General features: G+C 38.0%; 2 protein-coding genes across 2 annotated transcripts in view; one reads left to right on the top strand and one right to left on the bottom strand.

The window, feature by feature from the left end:
• abcf1 (ATP-binding cassette, sub-family F (GCN20), member 1) overlaps positions 1–13,541 on the top strand; it is a 41,363-nt gene extending 27,822 nt beyond the window's left edge. The window contains exons 15-25 of the mRNA XM_077590065.1: positions 1,199–1,282; positions 1,990–2,114; positions 2,330–2,442; positions 2,969–3,143; positions 7,949–8,023; positions 9,512–9,582; positions 9,661–9,693; positions 9,786–9,954; positions 10,064–10,128; positions 12,872–12,944; positions 13,166–13,541. Coding sequence (XP_077446191.1) covers positions 1,199–1,282; positions 1,990–2,114; positions 2,330–2,442; positions 2,969–3,143; positions 7,949–8,023; positions 9,512–9,582; positions 9,661–9,693; positions 9,786–9,954; positions 10,064–10,128; positions 12,872–12,944; positions 13,166–13,332 — 1,150 coding nt within the window. The 3' untranslated portion in view covers positions 13,333–13,541. The remainder of the gene's footprint in view (positions 1–1,198; positions 1,283–1,989; positions 2,115–2,329; positions 2,443–2,968; positions 3,144–7,948; positions 8,024–9,511; positions 9,583–9,660; positions 9,694–9,785; positions 9,955–10,063; positions 10,129–12,871; positions 12,945–13,165) is intronic.
• Positions 13,524–19,871, bottom strand: mrps18b (mitochondrial ribosomal protein S18B). The gene is made up of 7 exons (XM_077590064.1): positions 19,723–19,871; positions 18,115–18,271; positions 17,945–18,042; positions 17,797–17,865; positions 16,795–16,861; positions 15,481–15,540; positions 13,524–13,828 (listed from the first exon to the last, which is right to left on the bottom strand). Exons 1-7 carry the CDS (start codon positions 19,801–19,803, stop codon positions 13,626–13,628), a joined length of 735 nt encoding a protein of 244 aa, XP_077446190.1. The 5' UTR covers positions 19,804–19,871; the 3' UTR covers positions 13,524–13,625.
• Positions 19,872–20,212: the final 341 nt, after the last annotated feature.

Raw genomic sequence — 20,212 nt, 5'->3', positions numbered from 1 at the left:
CACCCCGATTATATCTATATATTATACATCATCTCTCGTCTGTACAATATAAAGAAGTGTATATATTAAATGTCAGTTATATGCAAAGCTGGCAACTTATCTGGAATTTCCGTAGTTTGCCCGGACAAGTAACCCAAACTCCGGGACTCCGGACATCATCGCTAAAATCCGGCAATCAAAAAAAATTCTCACTTACATTTTTTAAGCAACCATTTCGGAAAAGTACCATATTTCAAATTTAAATTCCTCGAAATTCACACCTTCACTATGGCTTACTTCCGCATTTGATTCAACTGCACTGTAAACCGGATGATTCGTCTTGTGCGACTTCAGCGTGGCAATCACTTCGGAATCGATTGCATGGGTCAGTAGCCTCTATCGCTTTAGCATTTGCATTTTGGGTTTTTTCATAAGTGAAGTATTATTAATATCAAGGCTGATTAAACCACCAGTCTTTTGTTTTGGCACAAATCCTATCATTTCTGGGGTTGTTCTAAAGTACACAGCACTGGTAAGTCTTATCAATATGCCTGCTCGGGTTAAACGCAAAATGGATGGCAATTTGGTAGAAACTTCTAATAAGAAACCCAGACACTCGCAGAAGTGTATTGGTTCGTTTTCGACGAAATATCCCATGTTGAAGCCGTGGGATATTGATGGACAACATATAATATGATTCAGATATTTCTTAGGCCAGCAGAGAAGGGCCTGACGGCCCGCAACTGCATATACATATACATATATTATATATATATATATATATATATATATTATATCGATTTTGCGTGAATCGCATTCACTCCGGAAAAATTCCGGAAATGGGACAAGGGTACTCCTGAAATGGGGTTGACAGAGGTTGGCACCTCTGAAAGTGATTGGACATCTATTGGCGTCAATGCCACCCAATGACTTGAGTAGTTTGAACTCAACATTTTCAGTAAACTGGACTTCAGTTTCAGTAAATATATAATAGGTTGCCGCTAAATTGGCTTTAGAAGGGCACTAACAGTTTAACCTTTTGACTCTCTAAAGCACATTTTTGTGAAAAGTAGAGTCTTGAAAGTGTTTTTAATACGTACTTTTACACACAATTGCTTAATTAGTCTAAATAAAAATGATAATAGTGGAACGGTAAGCCTTATATATGAAACTGACGTGTCATTGAGTTTTTGCTCATTCATGCCTATCACACCTACAGAGCTCTGTTCATGGAACCCACCTTACTGATGCTTGATGAACCCACCAACCATCTAGACCTGAACGCTGTCATCTGGCTCAACAAGTACACAAAACACACACGTTGCCCTCTTTTTAATATTTTCTTTGTTTTTTTTTTTAAGTATTGCCTGCTTATTTTTTTTCACAGATGGGTTTTTTTTATTTATATTTTTGCTTAAAGTTACAGGTTAATAAGGTAAAACATTGGTTTCAGACTCCATATTAAGCGCCATAAATTGTTTTACCACCAAACACAATTATTTTTATAACTACAACCAGTTGGACAACTAAATATACAAATATGAATGTGTTAGCCACTAAATGTAGTAAATTATAAATCTGATTCATCATTTGCATTGATGTTTAAAGTAGCAAATAAGTTTGTACAAAGGAATTTCCTAAATTATCCAAATGGGTTTAAATTTAAAACGATTATATAGTACAGTAATATCAGCAGAATTAAGCAAAATTATATTTGGACAGATTGCTACTGTAAATTTATACTTTGTGTTATATCCAATTTGTATTTGAAGTCAGGTGTTGACATACACTACATTTTGTATCTCACTGAAGTAAAATAAGACTAAATCTCTCCTGTTTCGGGTCAATCAAGAATACCAAAATTATTTTAAAAAAATTAAAACAACAATAAAAAAAATGAGAGAATTTCTTTAAAAAATGTATGCGCATTGCGAGGGTTAGTTTTATTTTTTTTATCAGTTATGAAAGATATCTCTTCATACAGCTTATCATGTCTTTTACCTTTTGCAGTTACCTTCAAGGCTGGAAGAAGACACTTCTCATAGTTTCTCATGACCAAAGTTTCCTTGATGACGTGTGTACAGACATCATGCATTTAGACAACCAGAAACTATACTATTACAGAGGGAACTACCGTAAGTATTTCATACTATCTCACCTGAAATGTGCATTAAAATGTGATTTCTTTTACTTATTGGGTTCAATCTACAATTAAAAGGGTCTGTGTTAACAGAGAAGGAAATTGACTTTAGTAGATATCAGAGACATGGTTTAATTGGTAACAGTGACTGCCCCAATGTCGGAAAAGTTCTTGCATAACATTATTTAATAACTTTATTTCTTCCAACAGTGACCTTCAAAAAAATGTATGTCCAGAAACAAAAAGAGCTTCAGAAACTGTATGACAAACAGGAGAAGAAACTGAAGGACCTGAAAGCTGGTGGCAAGTCTACCAAACAAGCTGTGAGTTTGGGTTACCCGCTTTGCTTGATCCTTTTGATTTGACTTGGAAAGCCCAAAGTTTTAATTTTAGAATTTGGAACATATTTGATATAAATGTGACCATAGCGGCAGCCCGGCAGCCTGAGTGGTTAGCACGTCGGCCTCACAGCTCTGGCTGACCTGGGTTCAAATCCAGGTTGGTCCACCTGTGTGGAGTTTGCATGTTCTCCCTGGGCCTGTGTGTGGTTTCTCCAGGTACTCCGGTTTCCTCCCACATTCCGAAGACATGCATGGTAGGCTAATTGGAGACTCTAAATTGCCCCTAGGTATGGGTGTGAGTACAAATGGTTGTGCCTTGCGATCGGCTGGCCACCGATACAGGGTGTCCCCTCGCCTCTGGCTAGTCAGCTGGGATTGGCTCCAGCACCCCCCGCGACACTAGTGAGGATAAAGCAGTTCAGAAAATGAATGAATGAAAAAAAATGTGACCAAAGCTCTGAACGCTCTGTTGGTCTGTCTTAAATATTTATTCGAATGTTGTTCCCAGGAGAAGCAGACTAAAGAAGCGCTGACCAGAAAACAACAGAAAGGCAAGAAGAAAGGAGGTCAAGAGGAGCATACCCAGGAGAGCACAGAGCTGCTGAAGAGACCCAAAGAGTATACTGTGAAGTTCACCTTTCCAAACCCTCCACCCCTTTCACCACCTATTCTGGGGCTGCACAGTAAGATACCTTTGGCTCCATTTCACACGTCATACATATATTTCTGTTTGCAAAATCCAATTATCAGCCTGACTTTACCGGGTCCACCATAGATAACTATATACTTTCTTTTGCTTGTATTTTTTATGCTATTTTTTCTTCTTCTGTTCTTTGAAAGCTGAAATCCTTTATTTATTTATATCAAGGATGCCCAACCAATTCCACAAAGAGTGGGTGCCGATTTTCATTCCCACCTATCAAAAGAATGAAAAACTGCAGACACTGCGGCAAATTTTTCACGATATTGTCAAACTTTTGCACAAGGCTTATAATAGCTCATCATAGGTTGGGAAGTGTAAATTAAAAATGCCTAAAAAAAATACTACTTGGACAAATGTCAGACTCAGCTTTCCAGAAAAAAAACCTTGGCTAAATAGCATTATGTTTACAGTATATCTGAAAAAAATATGAAATATCAAAGTTCAGCTTTTAAATGACACAATAGAAAAAAAATATCAACAATTTTACAAGTAGGACAAAGTATATAATAATGTATGGTTATTTTTGGGACACCCTAGACTCGTGCATACAACAATTGCATAATTCCCATTAGATCTGGGCCATAAAACGATAATGATCATTATCGGCAAATAATTTTTGAATCAGCGGCCCAGTGGATGAGTGATTAGCGTGTCAGTCTCACAGTTCTGAAGTCCTGGGTTCCAATCCAGGTTGGTCCTCCTTTGTGGACCCTGCATGTTCTCCCGGGCCTGCGTGGGCTTTATCCAGGTACTCCGGATTCTTCCCACATAAAAAACATGCATGGTAGGCTGTTTGGACAGTCTAAATTGCCATTAGGTATGAGTGTGAGCCTGAATGGTTGTCCTTCCTGTTGTCCTTGTACCCTGTGATCAGCTCGAAGTCAGCTGGGATAGTCTCCAGCACCCCCCACAACCCTTGTGAGGATAAGCTTTTCAGAAAATGAATGGATGAATAATTTTTTTCAACAATAATAATAACTTTCGATAAAAGTCGATAGATTTAAACTGCATTACCCGAACACCACAAAGAATGGGGGCGCTGATGCGAGGTGAACGGTAATTCCAGACCAACGTTCAGTAGACGAAGAGGATAGTCGGGAACAAAAAGCTGTTTTTAGCATGGTTAGCAATAGACCAGCTAACACAGAGCATGAAAGCAAAAGGACTATAAGACAGCCAAAAATGAGTGATAATGAGATGCAGGACAACGCCGAGCCGACCAACTAAAAGATCTCTCCTTGTCGTTTTCTTTCTTTTTTGTTTTAAAATGCCTATTCAAAAACCTGTGCATAAACAGAAGCCTTATGGGAATGTTCCCGACCCCTTTTTAGTCTACTCTCCTCATTTGAGGGCAGCCTGGAATTCTTTTCTTACTTGAGTTTCCCCATTTTATGCAAAGGTTATGAAAACGTTGCAAAAAATAAAAACTTGTGAACTTGAGGTTAAATAAGATACATCCAACATTTTTCTATATTTTTTTAAATGGCCGTGTGAGGTAAATTTATATTGTTTTTTTATGTGAGGCTGAAAATAGTCTGCTCTTCAGTTGATTATTTAATTTATTTCATAATGCACAAGTTTTGGTTTGAAGAAAAACTTGGAAAAATAAAGACACCTGTCAACATTTCTGCAGGTTTTATTATTCATTACTTTTCATAGTGTAATGGGGGATTTGCCTTATCTTTATTAGGCAACAGAACAACAAAATGCTTTTAAAATCATCTAATGTTCTCTTTTCTTTTAACCTCCTGAGACCCAAACTCTTGCAACACATTTATTTTCATTTTCTCTTTGATATTTAGGCTAATTGTGACCTGATGAGTGTAAAAACAAATAATTATCTTTTTAATTATGTAGTTTCTCAGAAAAAGGATGTCCACATCATAAGTAGACGCCAGGCCCTTGTAGTCCAAAAGTTATCATTGTAGTCTGACAGCCAAAAATGTGATGTCCACACGTGGACGCCAGGTCATAAGAGGTTAAAGTAAGGTAACATTGTTACTCTCATAGTTGAATAACGAGGAAAGTAATTTATTTACTTATTCACAGAAGTTTGAAGTTTCAAATTTGAACAAAAACTGATTTGATAGTTAACGTTATAATTAACGACATCGACTGATAATTTTTTTTAATCTTGATAACAATTTTGTCATCTCGCCCTTGTCGACTTCCCATTGTAGTTGAGCAGTAGTGTATTTTTTCCACATTGCTTCCCAGATAATAGAAAATACTCACTAATAAATACTACATTTTTAGTTGGAGTATAATTTGAATACTCATGTTTTTTGTGAAATATTGATACCTCAATATTTGAAATATTCATTCAATCTTTTTTTTCTGAACCGGTTATCCTCACAAGGGTCACGGGTGCTGGAGCCCATCCTAGCTAAATACGCACCAGGAGCGGGACACCCTGAATACGTCGCCAGTCAATCAATCGCAGGCCAATATTTGAAATATGAACTCATAAGACCCAGACTCTTGATATTTAGGATAATTGGGACTTGATGAGAATGATCTTTTTACATGATGTAGTTTCTGAGAAAAAGTATGTCCACATTATGAGTGGACGCCAGGCCCTTGTAGTCCAAAATTTAACATAGTAGTCTTGTGACAACCAAAAATGTGATGTCCACACGTGGATGCCAGATCCTAGGAGGTTAATACACAAAATAGGGTTACTATGTATTTAAAGGGGAACTAAAAGTATTTATTTCCTTTTCTTTTTTGCAAAACTACATTGTATGTTCACCCAGTAGTGTGAAAATTGTATGCTAATAGGTACATGGTGTTAAAATGAGAACTACAAATGATGAATTGATCATTTTTCTATATCGGGCAACCTCTCTGGCATGGAGGTGAGATTTTTAGCCCGAGCCGAACCCGAAATTCGGGTTGGGACGGGCCTAAAATGTCAATTATTACTTCGAGTTCGGGCTTCTCTCGCTTAAAAAGTGTGGTCTCTCTCGCTGAGACTTTTTTAAAATAAATATATGTTTATAAAAATGTATACAAAAACAATGTGTGGATACTAAACTAAGGAAAACTTGTTATAAAATAAATAATTTGGGTAGACAAGGTGCTGTAATGAATTTGAAATTGGAGGCGGAGGCGCAGAGCCAGAGCATGCTCTGTGCACGTCACCTAAACGCCGCCCTCTTAATAATCTTCCGCTCCGCAATATGGAGAACCAAGTTAAGGATAAACTAAAGACAGGAGCACTGAAAAGACAAACACACACCGGTCAGAGTGAGTTGTGGAAAAGCTTCGAATTGATTGTTGAATATGCTAGAGAAACTTGCGTTGGCTTCTCTGAATGTAGTCAATGTGGCGCTTTGCTCTCATACGAGAGCAAAAAGACTGGCACCTCGACGTTGAGGAGGCATTTAAACAGTTGAAATCGTCAAACATCTTTTATCTTATACTAGCAAATAGTGAACATTCGTTCATTCGCCCCACACAGTCAAAATGAATTGGACGTCTTAAAGCGTCAATGGCAGGCATTGAGTTCAACTGGGAGGACTTGTGAATGCTCATCTTTCAGTGCTATTGAGTCAATGGCAGACAATGCGTTAAATTAGTGCCCTATAAAGGGTTGAAGGTCATATATTAAACGAGTGCCCTATAAAAGGAGGCCATAAAGGGTCAATTTAGATTTGAATTTATTTTATATAACATATCCTAATTAACACATTGGCTGTCATAGTATGACATACCAAATGGCCTCAAGATGTCCCTAGTTAGCCATTTGGGTCACCTTGTCAACCGTATGTGAAAAATGCATGCAAGACAATTGAAAATAGCAACACATGAAATCCACACCTGCATAATGTGTATCTCATGCTATTATTGCACCCAGAGACTTGGTGAACACTTACCATTATGAACACATAATTTTTCGAAAGTAAACTAAATTTGTGATTATGAAATAAAAGAAAATTCCGCTTTGATTTTCTTTTTTTTTTAATTTCTTGTTTGAAAGTGACAACTATTGCAGTAATATGAACCATCGAAAAAAAATCGAGATATTTTTACATTAGAAGCAATTTGGCTGCCACAATATCTTAAACTTCTGGTAAGAAAATTGTAATTAATTAAAAAGCATCACGTTCTCATCAAGATAGACTTATATCTTTTTTTCAAAATAATGTGAACCATCGAAAAAAAATCGAGATATTTTGACATTAGAAGCAATTTCGCTGCCACAACATCTTAAACTTCTGGTAAGAAAATTGTAACTCATTAAAAAGCATCAGGTCCTCATCAAGATAGACTTGTATCTTTTTTCAAATTGAATAATTTGATATTTTGCATTTACAAAGACAGGCATATTAACTTCCTTATTATATTGACCCTAATAATGTGCATTTGATTCAGAAAGTATCTCAGAAAGACCACGTGCAATTATTTTTTTTTAAGATTTTCCCTTCAAAGTAACACATTTGTACGCCCTATTAAAACCATGAATATGGATTTTAAAATTGTCAATCATGGGGCGGCTTATATGCGAGAAATTGAAAAATTCAACAATTTTAAGGATGCGGCTTATATGCGAGTACATGCGGTGGTCCCACTCGGAGATATTTGGTTTCATTTAAAGCAGCCAAAAAGTGATGTTGCTGACAACACGTGAATACTGGATCATATCCAATCTTGTGACCAAATTCGATACTGTCCCATACCCATAAAAGAGCTGTATTGGGCCCCATTACTGAGTATTGAATTGGGATATAATTACTAAGTAAGTATCATTTGTTTTATTTTGTTTTTTTTCTGTTTTTCCAGGTGTTGATTTCTGCTATGACAGTCAGAAGCCACTCTTCAAGAATGTGGACTTTGGAATTGACATGGATTCTAGAAGTAAGATTGCAAAAGCTTGAAAGTTAATGATACATCTCATCTCATTTTCTGGATCGCTTTATCCTCATTAGGGTCGCGGGGGTTGTGGAGCCTATCCCAGCTCAATATTCACCCATTCTGTTTTGCTTTGAAAAAGCAGCAATGTTGAATCTTCAATACAGTGGTACCTCGAGATACGATCTTAATTCGTTCCGGGACTGAGCTCGTATGTCGGTTTACTCGTAACTCAAATGAACGTTTCCCATAGAAATGAACTAAAAACAAATTAATTTGTTCCAACCCTCTGAAAAAAACACCAAAAACCGGATATTGGATTGGAAAAACATTTTTATTTGTTCTAATTCGCCATCTATTAACAAAGTAACAAATAACTAGTTGTTTAATAGTATTAAAATGTGTTTAATAGTACTCAAATTTGACGGATTTCCCGGAAGGCAGAGAGAGTGACAGAGAAGGGGGGGAGAGAGAGACTTTTTGCACGGCAACGCGCTTTGAACATAACATAAATAAATTTAAATGAACTTGGATTACGATGCAGACACACTCAAAAATAAATTTTATCTAACCTTACACTAAACTTAATTCTAATTTTGTTTTAAATTTTTATACCTTTCTTCTCCAGGGTTGGCTCTATTTGCCCCGCCTCCACCCTGACTTTCAGATGCAAACTATCGAGGCTTGTATTCACTTCAAAATATTCCGAAAATGATGCACACAAATATCCTCACAATAGGATAACGCACGACCACTTGCCAACTTGCCCGGGAAGTAGTACTCTCGTATTAGCGACGGAGAAAAAAAAAGCACTGAAAAAAGTGCTCGTATTGCCTTTATCTGTTAGAAAAGGACCATGTATAGTAAGGCTTTTATTTGCTCAAAATAAAGAAATGAGACCAATTTAAATTTCATCTGACATTAAATCATTATTTTTGGCACAATGCAACAGTGCAAACAGGAACCTTACTGTCAGTTGAATTACGTTACGAGAGCATTACACGAGGGAGTTGCGACCAGAAAGACTGCCCATGAATTTCTTATGAGCAGCCTCTCGTGTCCGCTGTATGCTCGTATATCAAAATTTGTCTCGTATCTCAAGATAAATATTTGCCTGAAATTGTACTCGTATCTCAAAGTGCTCGTATGTTGAGGTACCACTGTATTAAAATGAGTAGGCCCAACCTTAAATGTCCATTCTGAATTAGTCTTCCCACATGCGTTGGCGAATGGTTACAAATTGAATTTTTTTGTATGTACACGTAAAATGTATCTTTTCAGCATTTGCTAATAGTGTTGCTAATGCTTTCTGTATACGTACACTTGCAGTTGAAAATAACTTTGAAATTTAAATTTGTGGACGGGGGTGCTTAAGTAGGTTTCTTTAATGACTTTAGTACTACTCTGAGACAGAAGAGGCATGTCGAAAGCATAACAGTTTATTGCATTTTGGCATTAACTAACACATTTCTCTTGTTTTTTCTCTCCTTCAAGTTTGTATAGTTGGCCCAAACGGTGTTGGAAAGAGTACATTGCTATTGCTCCTTATTGGAAAACTAAATCCTGTACGTATTTTAATTTAAGTTTAATTAGATCACACTTGAACTTTCTTTTCAACAATGGGTGAAACCTTTGTTTTTCAGACCAAGGGTGAGATGAGGAAAAATCATCGCCTCGTGAGTAATTAGTAAATCGAGCATTCCATACTAAGTCTTTCGTAACAGTTTTGCAGTCATCCATTTTAACAGTATCGGTGTGTTCTTTACAGAAAATTGGCTTCTTCAACCAACAATATGCAGATCAGTTGAATATGGAGGAGAACCCCACAGAGTATCTGATGAGGAACTTTAACCTCCCCTACCAAGATGGCAGGAAGTGCTTGGGACGTTTTGGGTTGGAGAGCCATGCACACACTATTCAGATTTCCAAACTGTCTGGTATGAACTTGCAACATTGTTTGCATTTTACGTTGAAAAACAAACACTTGAGTTGATATGAGTACCTACTAAAATATAAGTGCTCCAATGATTTGTTGTTATCCGATAGGTGGTCAGAAAGCTAGAGTTGTGTTTGCTGAGCTCTCCTGCCGCCAGCCGGATGTACTGATTTTGGTAAGAAAACGTCATAAGTGGCTAATACTTTTGGCCAATATTTAGCATAGTACAGTCATATCTCTACTTACGAATTCTTCTGGGGACGAAATTTGTAGGTTACGAAATTTTTTATATGCAAACGAGTGACTCGGGATACGAAAAAGATCCAATTTACGACATCCCCCTTAAAAGTAAATGCATTTCCTTATCCGTTATTTTATTTTGAAAATATTGTCGCAAATGCATTGATTCTCACGTTAGAACATCGCTACCCTCTACTGGGCTCTCATTTAATCGCTCTCATTCTATCTCATATCATGACAATAAAAGCACTCTATTCAATTGGCAATCTCACAGCAACCACTATCCATGTTTCAAGATTCTCTCTTACATACCTTTCCACCTCAGCTAAATACTCCCCTTATTAATAATTGCAATTCCCCTTGTTAAGCGATTAAAAGCCGTACAAATGCAACGCGGCACATATTTTCACACACATACACACACACAGGGCAGAGGTAAAAGTCTAAAATGTAATACAAAGTGGACGGCTTTCAGCCCTGGTAGAACGGGCTCTTGTCGCCATCTGGCGGACAAACGCAGGCATTACACCTCCCATTATAACGCTGCAAAGGGAATTATTTCAGCGACGATCATTTCCTTATAATTTTCTCATTTATACAAATTTTGGACACTGACCAATTTTAAGGTTTAGTTCAGGGGTCGTGAACCTTTTAGATGGAGAGAGCCATAAACAATTCATATTTTCAAATGTTATTCCCTGAGAGCCATATTCAAAATTTGAAAGGAAAAATACACTCAAATGTGTGCTATTTGTAGTAATGTCACCACTTTTAAAGTGCAAACGTTCTCTGAGATCTTTTGACAACATTGTTGCGCTGTTACTAATCAATGATAATCAATGAGAGTATGCATGCAGAATAATCTAATGGGAAAAAAATGTTTTAGGCCGCACAAGAGGTTGTGTCGGCGCCACAATGATCACGTAACGCTCCTATTGATCCATTCAGGACTGAGCTCTCAACAGCGGTTCCCATATTTTACCTCACAATTTAGCCGTGTGCGGTCGATTGGTCGCCGGTCTTTTGGTCGCCCGGACCGCGACAACGGGCGACCAAAAGACCGGCGACAAAACAAGGCAAAACAACACGGTCTACGCATCAATAAAAGCCAACAATGGCCATGAGCAGTTTCACTGAGCTGACGTGTGAGTGTATAAGAGTTTGTATGTACATGAGTTGTCCCCTTAGGAAGGGACGTCAGTCAGGGTCTTAAGTTCTCCAACAAAAAACAATAAAAGTCTGGGAAATTTTGAGCTTTTCTTTAGCCTAATAATTAATAGGGCATTAAGTATGACTAAATAGTAATTCGCAGTTTGTATTTAGGGAATTTGAGCAACGATTTAAATGGTAATTATCAATAACCTTCCGGGCGACCAAAAGACCGGCGACCAATCGACCGTGTACCCAATTTAGCGGAGAGTTATATGCACCTATTAAGCGCTACATATGGCTCCCGAGCCATAGGTTCCCTACCCCTGGTTTAGTTGGTAGTTTTGTAAGGACCATGGAACAAATTTGAGAATTTACATATAAAGTACACTTCTACTTATGAAATTTTCAAGTTACGAAAAAAGTTCTGGAACCAATTAATTGTGTTAAGTAGAGGTACGACTGTACACGCATTTCTAGATCAACTAATTTCCTACATTAAGTCCACACCACAAGGCCTGTATTTTCTCCCTGAACAAGGACAATTTCAATGTGTTCATATAAAAGAGGATGGTGACCCTTCATAATTGGCTGACGTATTTAAGCTAATTGTACATAATAATCACCAGTCATTGGGTTGCCAAAATCTCCTCATCTCATTTTCTGAACCACTTTATCCTCACATTGGTCGCGGGGGATTCTGGAGCCTATCCCAGCTGACTTCGGGCCAGAGCCGGGGGACACACTGAATTGGTGGCCAGCCAATCGCAGGGTACAAGGAGACAAACAACCATGCACACTCACACAAATACCTAGTGCCAATTTAGAGTCCAATCAGCCTACCATACATATCTTTGGAATGTGGCAGGAAACCAGAGTACCTGGAGAAAACCCACGCAGGCCGGGGAGAACATGCAAACTCCACACAGGTGGACTGAGCTGGATTTGAACCCAGGTCTCCCACTGTGAGGCCGAAGCGCTAACTACTCGCCCCACCGGGCTGCCCGTTTTCATAAATAACTTTCGTAAAAATCATAATGGTTCAGTACTTGACTAAGTTGACAATTGACATCTACTTCACGCACACTGAAGACTCATTTTAGTCTTTATCATTTCAACCGGCGGCCCGGTGGATGAGTGATTAGCGTGTCGGCCTCACAATGGGGGGACCTGGGTTCAAATACAGGTTCGGATCTTTCTGTGTGGAGTCTGCATGTTCTCCTGTGTGGGTTTTCTTTGGGTACTCCGATTTCCTCCCACATTCCAAAGACATGCATGATAGGCTGATTGGACACTAAATTGCCCCTAGATACGAGTGTGAGCAGGAATGGTTGTTTGTCTCCTTCTGCCCTGCGATTGATGGCCCGAGGTCAGCTGGGATAGACTCCAGCACCCCCTGTGACACTAGTCAGGATAAAGCGGTTCAGAAAATGAGATGAGATGAGATCATTTCAACCACATAACTGAGATCTTTTGAAATCTGTAGTGGTCATACAAACTGAAATGTATTTACCTATGTGCTCTTTCAGGATGAACCCACTAACAATCTAGATATTGAGTCAATTGATGCATTATCAGAGGCCATCAACGAATATAAAGGAGGTATGTGGTATATGTTGAAAATACCTGTTCACTTTGAGGAGCTGTGTTATGGAACATTACTTAATTTTGAGTTCTTGCATGTCAAATTATTTATATTTTTGTGAGCTACTCAAACTGCTTGAACAGTTAAGTTCTGTACCCACCTGCCTTGTGTGAAACACAAAGCACATTCCTACTTGATTGCATCAACTATATCTGTGTGTTGTTCTTGTCCTGTTTAGCTGTGATAATAGTGAGCCATGATGCCCGTCTGATCACTGAAACTCAGTGCCAGCTGTGGGTAGTGGAGGATAGATCAATCAATAACATTGACGGCGACTTCGACGACTACAAGCGGGAAGTTCTGGAGTCCCTCGGAGAGACTATGGTCAATAAGGTTAACCCATGATTCCCCAGAACACTGGTGGGAGAAACAGGATGCCATGCTTTTCCCTTCTTCTGGACTGCTTTCTTACCAGTTTTTCTGGACTTTATCACACATTTGGATGAGATAATGGTGTAAACCTGGCCATCCACTGCTTATAAATATAGTAGATAAAATGCTTTAAATCATGGTATGTTGGCTAAGATTAAAAAATAAATGAAACAATTTTTCCACTTTTTCCCATTTATTTTTTATATTCATCTCCATGAAAATGATGTAATAGACTTCAAAGACATCATGTTATAAAATTGGTGTCATCATAAACCTGGTTTCAAATAAGCCTTATAAGTCTTCCTGACTTTAGCCACTTCATTTTCATCAGGAGTTATTGCACCATACCATTTATACCAGTCATCACCAGACTTTAAAGGAGCCGGGGGCGTCAAACCCACAGCATCATGACAATTGGAGTAATCTTCACCTGTAAAGTCAACGTGGGGAATCTGAGAGGGAAGAAAGCCTGAAATAACAAAAGTGATTCATTGTTTTAGTGTTGAGCTGAAATTCCCTCAGCAAAATCTACTATTTAACCCTCAGCTTTTAGGATTAAAGACAGATGTATTTCTTTGCAAAATTGTTACTTAAATTGGTTGGGGACCATCTGTGTATTGACAAATTAGCTGGTGATCCAGAAAACTGGTCAAACAAAACTTGTTTAATTTAGAAGACAATATATAATGGCTTTCTCACAAACTCAAAAGGGACAGAAAACCTGGTGTAAATGACTGTGGGAGACAGCTGCTTTAAGTACTTAAGAATATGAATTTGAACCTAGGACCCCAGAGCTGTGAGCCCGACGCGCTAACCACCCGCTCCACTGGAATTTAAATAAACAAAAAAAATACCTCAGCCTATGAGCAGCTCTACCTACGAGATATGATGAAAATTTCGATCGAATAATTGGCCCTAGATACGAGAAAAATTTCGAGATGCGAGCAAGCCAGGTGGCCATGGCACTGTCTTGCCGCATCTCTTTCGTGTATAAAATATATCTACGAGCTAAAGGACTAACTATAATTTCCCACCGGCGCAGTGAGATTCATGACGAGATGGAGAGCCTTCTTTTATTGTGGATAAAAGATAGTTCCAATTCGAAAGCCGCGGTGGAATTTATCAAGATATTTGCCTCGATTATCACCTAGGACAGTTACAACGAAATGGCAAGAGTTTTCGGATTTTGTAGAAAAGAGGCACCCTGACAAGCTGGCAAGTGGTCGCGTGTTATGGTATTGTGATGACATTTGTGCACGTCATTTTCGAAATATTTTGAAGGGAAGGCAAAAACAAACAATTCTTGATGCGTTCGATTTAAAAACTCCTGCTGAAACACCGCCCCCCGTCTGCCGATCTTTTGGTCGCCCGGAAGGTTATGATAATTACCATTTAAATCGTTGCTCAAATTCCCTAAATATAAACTGAATTACTATTTAGTCATACCTAATGCCCTATTAATTATTAGGCTAAAGAAAAGCTCCAAATTTCCCGGACTTTTATTGTTTTTTGTTGGAGAAGTTGTTAAGACCCTGACTGACGTACCTTCCTAATACACTCGCACGTCGGCTCAGTGAAACTGCTCATGGCCATTGTTGTCTTTTATTGATGCGTAGACCGTGTTGTTTCACCTTGTTTTGTCGCCTGTCTTTTGGTCCCCCGTTGTCGCGGTCCGGGCGACCAAAAGACTGCGACCAAAAAGACAGCGACCAAAAGACTGGCGACCAATCGACCGCACATGGTATGTCCGTCTGTGTATCCTCCGCGTCTAATTTTATAGTTCTATTAAACACATTTTAGTACTATTAAACCACTAGTTATGTTACTTTGTCAATATATGGCGAATTAGAACAAATACAAATGTTTTTCCAATCCAATATCCTGTTTTGGGTGTTTTTTCAGAGGGTTGGAACGAATTAATTTGTTTTTAGTTCATTTCAATGGGAAACGTTCACTCGAGTTACGAGAAGCTCGACATACGAGCTCAGTTCCGGAACGGATTAAGATCGTATTTCGAGGTACCACTGTAGTTTTGTTTTCTCATTTGTCCTTGAAGTTCATCTGTGATATTTTTCCTGACTTTTATATCATTTGGTCCCAAAATGCAACTGCCATACATACCATGATCTCGTGCTGTGTTGATTGTTTCACTCAGTTTCTTTTGCTGTTTCATACACACTCCTGTGAAAAAATTATAAATAGTGAGTCAACTGGGATACTCACTAAGCCAGAGCTGCCAAACATCAAAGGCATCTTTCGTGGTGAGAAGAGAATTTTCAGATTTTGTGACCATTTCCTTGTGGAATTTACCAGCTACGCATAAAAAAATAAAGCTCAATATTATCTAATTTTCTAATGCTTTTCAAATCGCTTCCTTTTTTTATAGTTAATAGTAGCATAGTAAAGAAATAAAAAACACAAACAGCAAATCAATTATTACTCACGTTTTGTGGATATAGCAAACATGTCTATACAGCTTGAAACAACTGACGAGAATGCGTCGAATGTGTCAATGAAAAGTGAGCACACTAACTTTCAAAATAATTTGAACGTTGAGACAAAGTGCAAAATACAAAATGTATTTAGAATATGATGGTGTTTTGAAACTATCAGTCAGTCAGTTAAAATGGCGAGCCAAAAATGAAAACTTTAAAACATTTAATTTTTTTGCTAAAAATAAACACTGCTTTTTTGTTTTCTTGTTTTGATACAAAATGTGTATTTAGCAGTGGCGGTCCGTGCATTTTCTCGTAGCGCCTTCAACGAATATCCATCCTCCTTTCTTTCTTCCTTCTTTTCTATCGCCATCGAAGCTAATGCTGAAAGTTGAGCCTGTCCTGTCGCATTTCTGGCATAGTCCGTCTTGAAAATGGCTATAAATCAACACAACAATATATTTGCTTGTGCAGCTCGGTCCAGATACAGTTTGGTAGCTCTGGCTAACCACTAGCCAATCATAGTTGGTGAAAGCGATGACGTATCCCTACGCCTGCGAGAAGGCATTGTGGTGTTGCCAACTCGAAATCTGATTGGTTAAAGCAACAGTCTTATTGACGCTTGTTTAATGCAGCAGAGCCTGCAAAACTGATTGTGAAGGCCTTGAGGCACTTTTCTGACCCTGGCAACAAATAATGGCTGGAATGTGATTGGTTAAATGCTTCAATATGAAAACACACATCTGGAAGCAGTGCAACCAGGGGGGAAAGCAATGAAAGGGAGCTAACAGACAATTTGGAATTATTTAATAAGTATTGATGAACAAAATATAATACATATGATTCAGATATTTCTTAGGCCAGCAGAGAAGGCCCTGGCGGCCCGCCACAGGTATTTAGTTGTTTGGTCAAAACTGGCTTAGTAAACTACAGAAGATTCATATTATTTGGCAGCTCTGCTAAACTAATAAAGCTAAACGCATGATACGTTAGGGCTTACCAGTTCGAATTGGATCATACACCATACCAGTTTGGGGGCTGATAAACTGCTGCAATAGCTTCACATTCTGGAGGGGGGAGATTGGCGATTAAACAATATAACACACAGCTCAACCTTTATAACAGACATGTCTAAAGTCCAATCGTCTGGCCATTCGCAGGCTTCATTCATATTTTTTTAACCTGGAGCAAGCACTAAATTGGATTACGGCCCACAATTCACACAACATTTGTACAAATCAAGCAATTTAGATCGCTTTTAGCCAAGCATGGGAAAAAATATAAACAAGATTATAATACTAATTTTAAAAATATCCTACTCAACCACAATTTTAGGATTGGGGTTTGAGAACTAAAATCAGGAACTGTTGTCTGAAAAATGTAACACGTTTACTGTGCAGTCGTTAATTGGTTCCAGAACTTTTTTCGTAACTTGAATATTTCGTAAGTAGGTGTATTTTATATGTAAATGTTCTAATTCGTTTCACGGTTCTCACATAACTGCCAACTAAACCCTTTCAAATTGGTCAGTGTCCCAATTTTGTATGAAAGATGTGAGAAACACAAAAATGAGAGAAATGTATTTTAAAAATTATTTATTAACTTCTTAAAATTAATATAATAGCCAAAAATCCCTGTGAAAATGTGCCCTGCACTTCTATTTTTGGGCCGCCAGATGGCAGAAAGAGCCCGTTCTACCAGGGCCTAAAGCCGTCCACTTTGTAGTACTACATACATTTTAGACTTTTACGTGTGCCGTGTGTGTGAAAATATCTGTTAAGTTGCATTTGTACAGCTTTTAATCGCTTAATAAGGGGAATTGCAATCATTAATAAGGGGAGTGTGAGAACCAATTGAATTGAAAATTACGTACCTAGAGGGATTCGTAAGTAGAGGTATGACTGTACTTTTTAAAAACTTTTTATCATTGTTATATTTTAATGTCATTGCAATTTGGTAGCATCTACAAGTGTTAATTTCATCGAAATGAAACCCTACTTACCTGATGATGAATCATAATGTTTGAATCTCTACAAATTGGGCATGGGTTTCCACATATCTTGTCTCCTCTCTAAAGAAACAATATTTTTGGAGAATTAGATTCCGACTGTGTGTCGAGACATTTACAAATGACATGAAAACCACTTTACGATGCAGGTCTTGCGAGTCTTCTGTGGAGGAATTCCTCCTTTGTGGTTCCTTCTGTAACCAACCCACACTGGATTGGCACCATAGCGCTCAATGTACTCTGCCAAGAAGTTTTAATTCATACGTAAATAAAAGTTTCTATGCAATACCTTTACCCTCATGTGAGAGATACCTTCACTTTCCAGATATTCCCATGGTTTATCTTTGTAGCGGGAGAGTGCCTCAGCAGCCTGAATCGTAGAATTGTCTTGGAGAGTCACTGCTTGGCAGAAAGAGTGGCTTGGAAGTGCAAATTGCTGAAGCGCTGGACACAATCTTAATGTTATCGCCTGTAAAATAGTTTTAGTTAAACAATCAGTGTTGTTTCAAACAATCAAAACAGCTTTGCATGGTGAGATGATTAAAATTTAAATAATAAATCCAAATAGTTGGTTTCATATTAAATAAATTATGGGGAAGGAAACCACTACCGTATTTACTCGCATATAAGCCGCCCCCGTGCCTAAGCCGCACCCATAAAATTGCCTTAAAATTGTTGAATTTTACTATTTCTTGCGTATAAACCGCCCCCTGATTCACAATTTTTACCTACATATTCATACTTTTAATAGGGAGTATGTGTTACTTTTAAGGGAAAATCATCTCTCATCTTATTTTCTGAACCACTCTATCTTCATTAGGGTCGTGGGGGATGCTGGAGCCAATCCCAGCTGTCAGAGGACACCCTGAATCGGTGGCCAGCCGATCACAGGGCACAAGGAGATGGACAACCATACATACTCACAGCCATACCTTGGGGCAATTTAGAGTGTCCAATCAGCCTACCATGCATGTTTTTGGAATGTGGGAGGAAACCGGAGCACCCGGAGGGAACCCACGCAGGCCCGGGGAGAACATGTAAACTCCACCCAGGTGGACGTGACCTGGATTTGAACCCAGGACCCCAGCTCCACCAGGCCGCCTGGGAAAATCATCGCACGTGGTATTTCTGAGATACTGTATGAATCAAAAGCACATTTATGGTCAATATCATAAGGAAGTTAATATGCTTGTCTTTGGAAATGCAAAATATCTAATTATTCAATTTGAAAAATGAAATGTCTATCTTGATGAGAACCTGATGCTTTTTAATGACAGAAATTTCAATTTCACAATGTTGTAAATTTCCTGTTTTCCGTTGTGTTTACATTAGAAGGCAGGTTAGTAGCGTATTTTGCTGTTTAATATACCCATTTAATATACCCGGGTATATTAAATGGCAGTGGAATATTAAATGGCGCACAAACAGGAAGGTACGATCCACTACGCACTCTTTATGCCGTGACAGGATGCATCAACATTTTGCAGACTACCTGTATTAGGTTTAAGTAGGTCATGTAACAGGATTAACCTTAATCTTTCTAGTTTCATTAGTAAACAAAATAAAGGATGCACTTTAAGTGCAAGAGATTTTGGTACCTTAGCCAAGTTTACTAATTTAACAGTACAATCTAAGTGATTTTGTTCAGTCACTCATTCAATATGGAAAGCACAGGCAGCACGGAAGCTTTCAGAGACGACACTGCATCTATTTCCAGCACAGCGAGTAGGAAAAAGCGGACGGAACTTCAATTCCATGTTAATACAGCTAAATTAGCACTATGCAAATGTTTCTGAAGGTGGGGATGCCAATTTTCAAGGGACAATTGGCAACCAAAGAAACATCGTTTACTTTAATGCACTTTATGATGAATGACAAAAAAGACGGCTTGTGGTTAGAATAGCATATGTAAGGTATTACCTGATATTGTCGAGGCGTATGTAAAATTGAGGGGGTAAAGCGAAATACTGTCCTCACGACGCTTCGGAAGGAGGTCGCCATTTTGAACACAGATGATGACGTAAACGTATTCTTCTTCGTCAATGTCACATTATTACAAATTTGATAGCTCTTTGTTGCCACTACTGATTGATTTTTGTTACTGCATTGTTTAAAAAGGCAAACTATTCATCGTGTCCCATCCTGATATTAGAAATTCCAATAAATATGGAATGATTTTACCTCTCACTTGCTCACTTTAATAATAATCATCATCTTCATCATCATCATATTAATAATAATGTTAATGACGACAACCACAATAACAATAATCAGAATATAATAATAATAATAATAATAATAATAATAACAATAACAACAATAATAATCATCATCACCACCATAATAATAATAATAATAACAATAACAATAACAATAATAATAACAATAACAATAATAATAATATAGAATA

The sequence above is a fragment of the Stigmatopora argus genome, chromosome 21, assembly GCF_051989625.1.
Source record: "Stigmatopora argus isolate UIUO_Sarg chromosome 21, RoL_Sarg_1.0, whole genome shotgun sequence".
Taxonomy (NCBI): domain Eukaryota; kingdom Metazoa; phylum Chordata; class Actinopteri; order Syngnathiformes; family Syngnathidae; genus Stigmatopora; species Stigmatopora argus.
The sequence above is the reverse complement of the archived record's forward strand: the minus strand, read 5'-3'. Positions and strand labels throughout refer to the sequence as shown.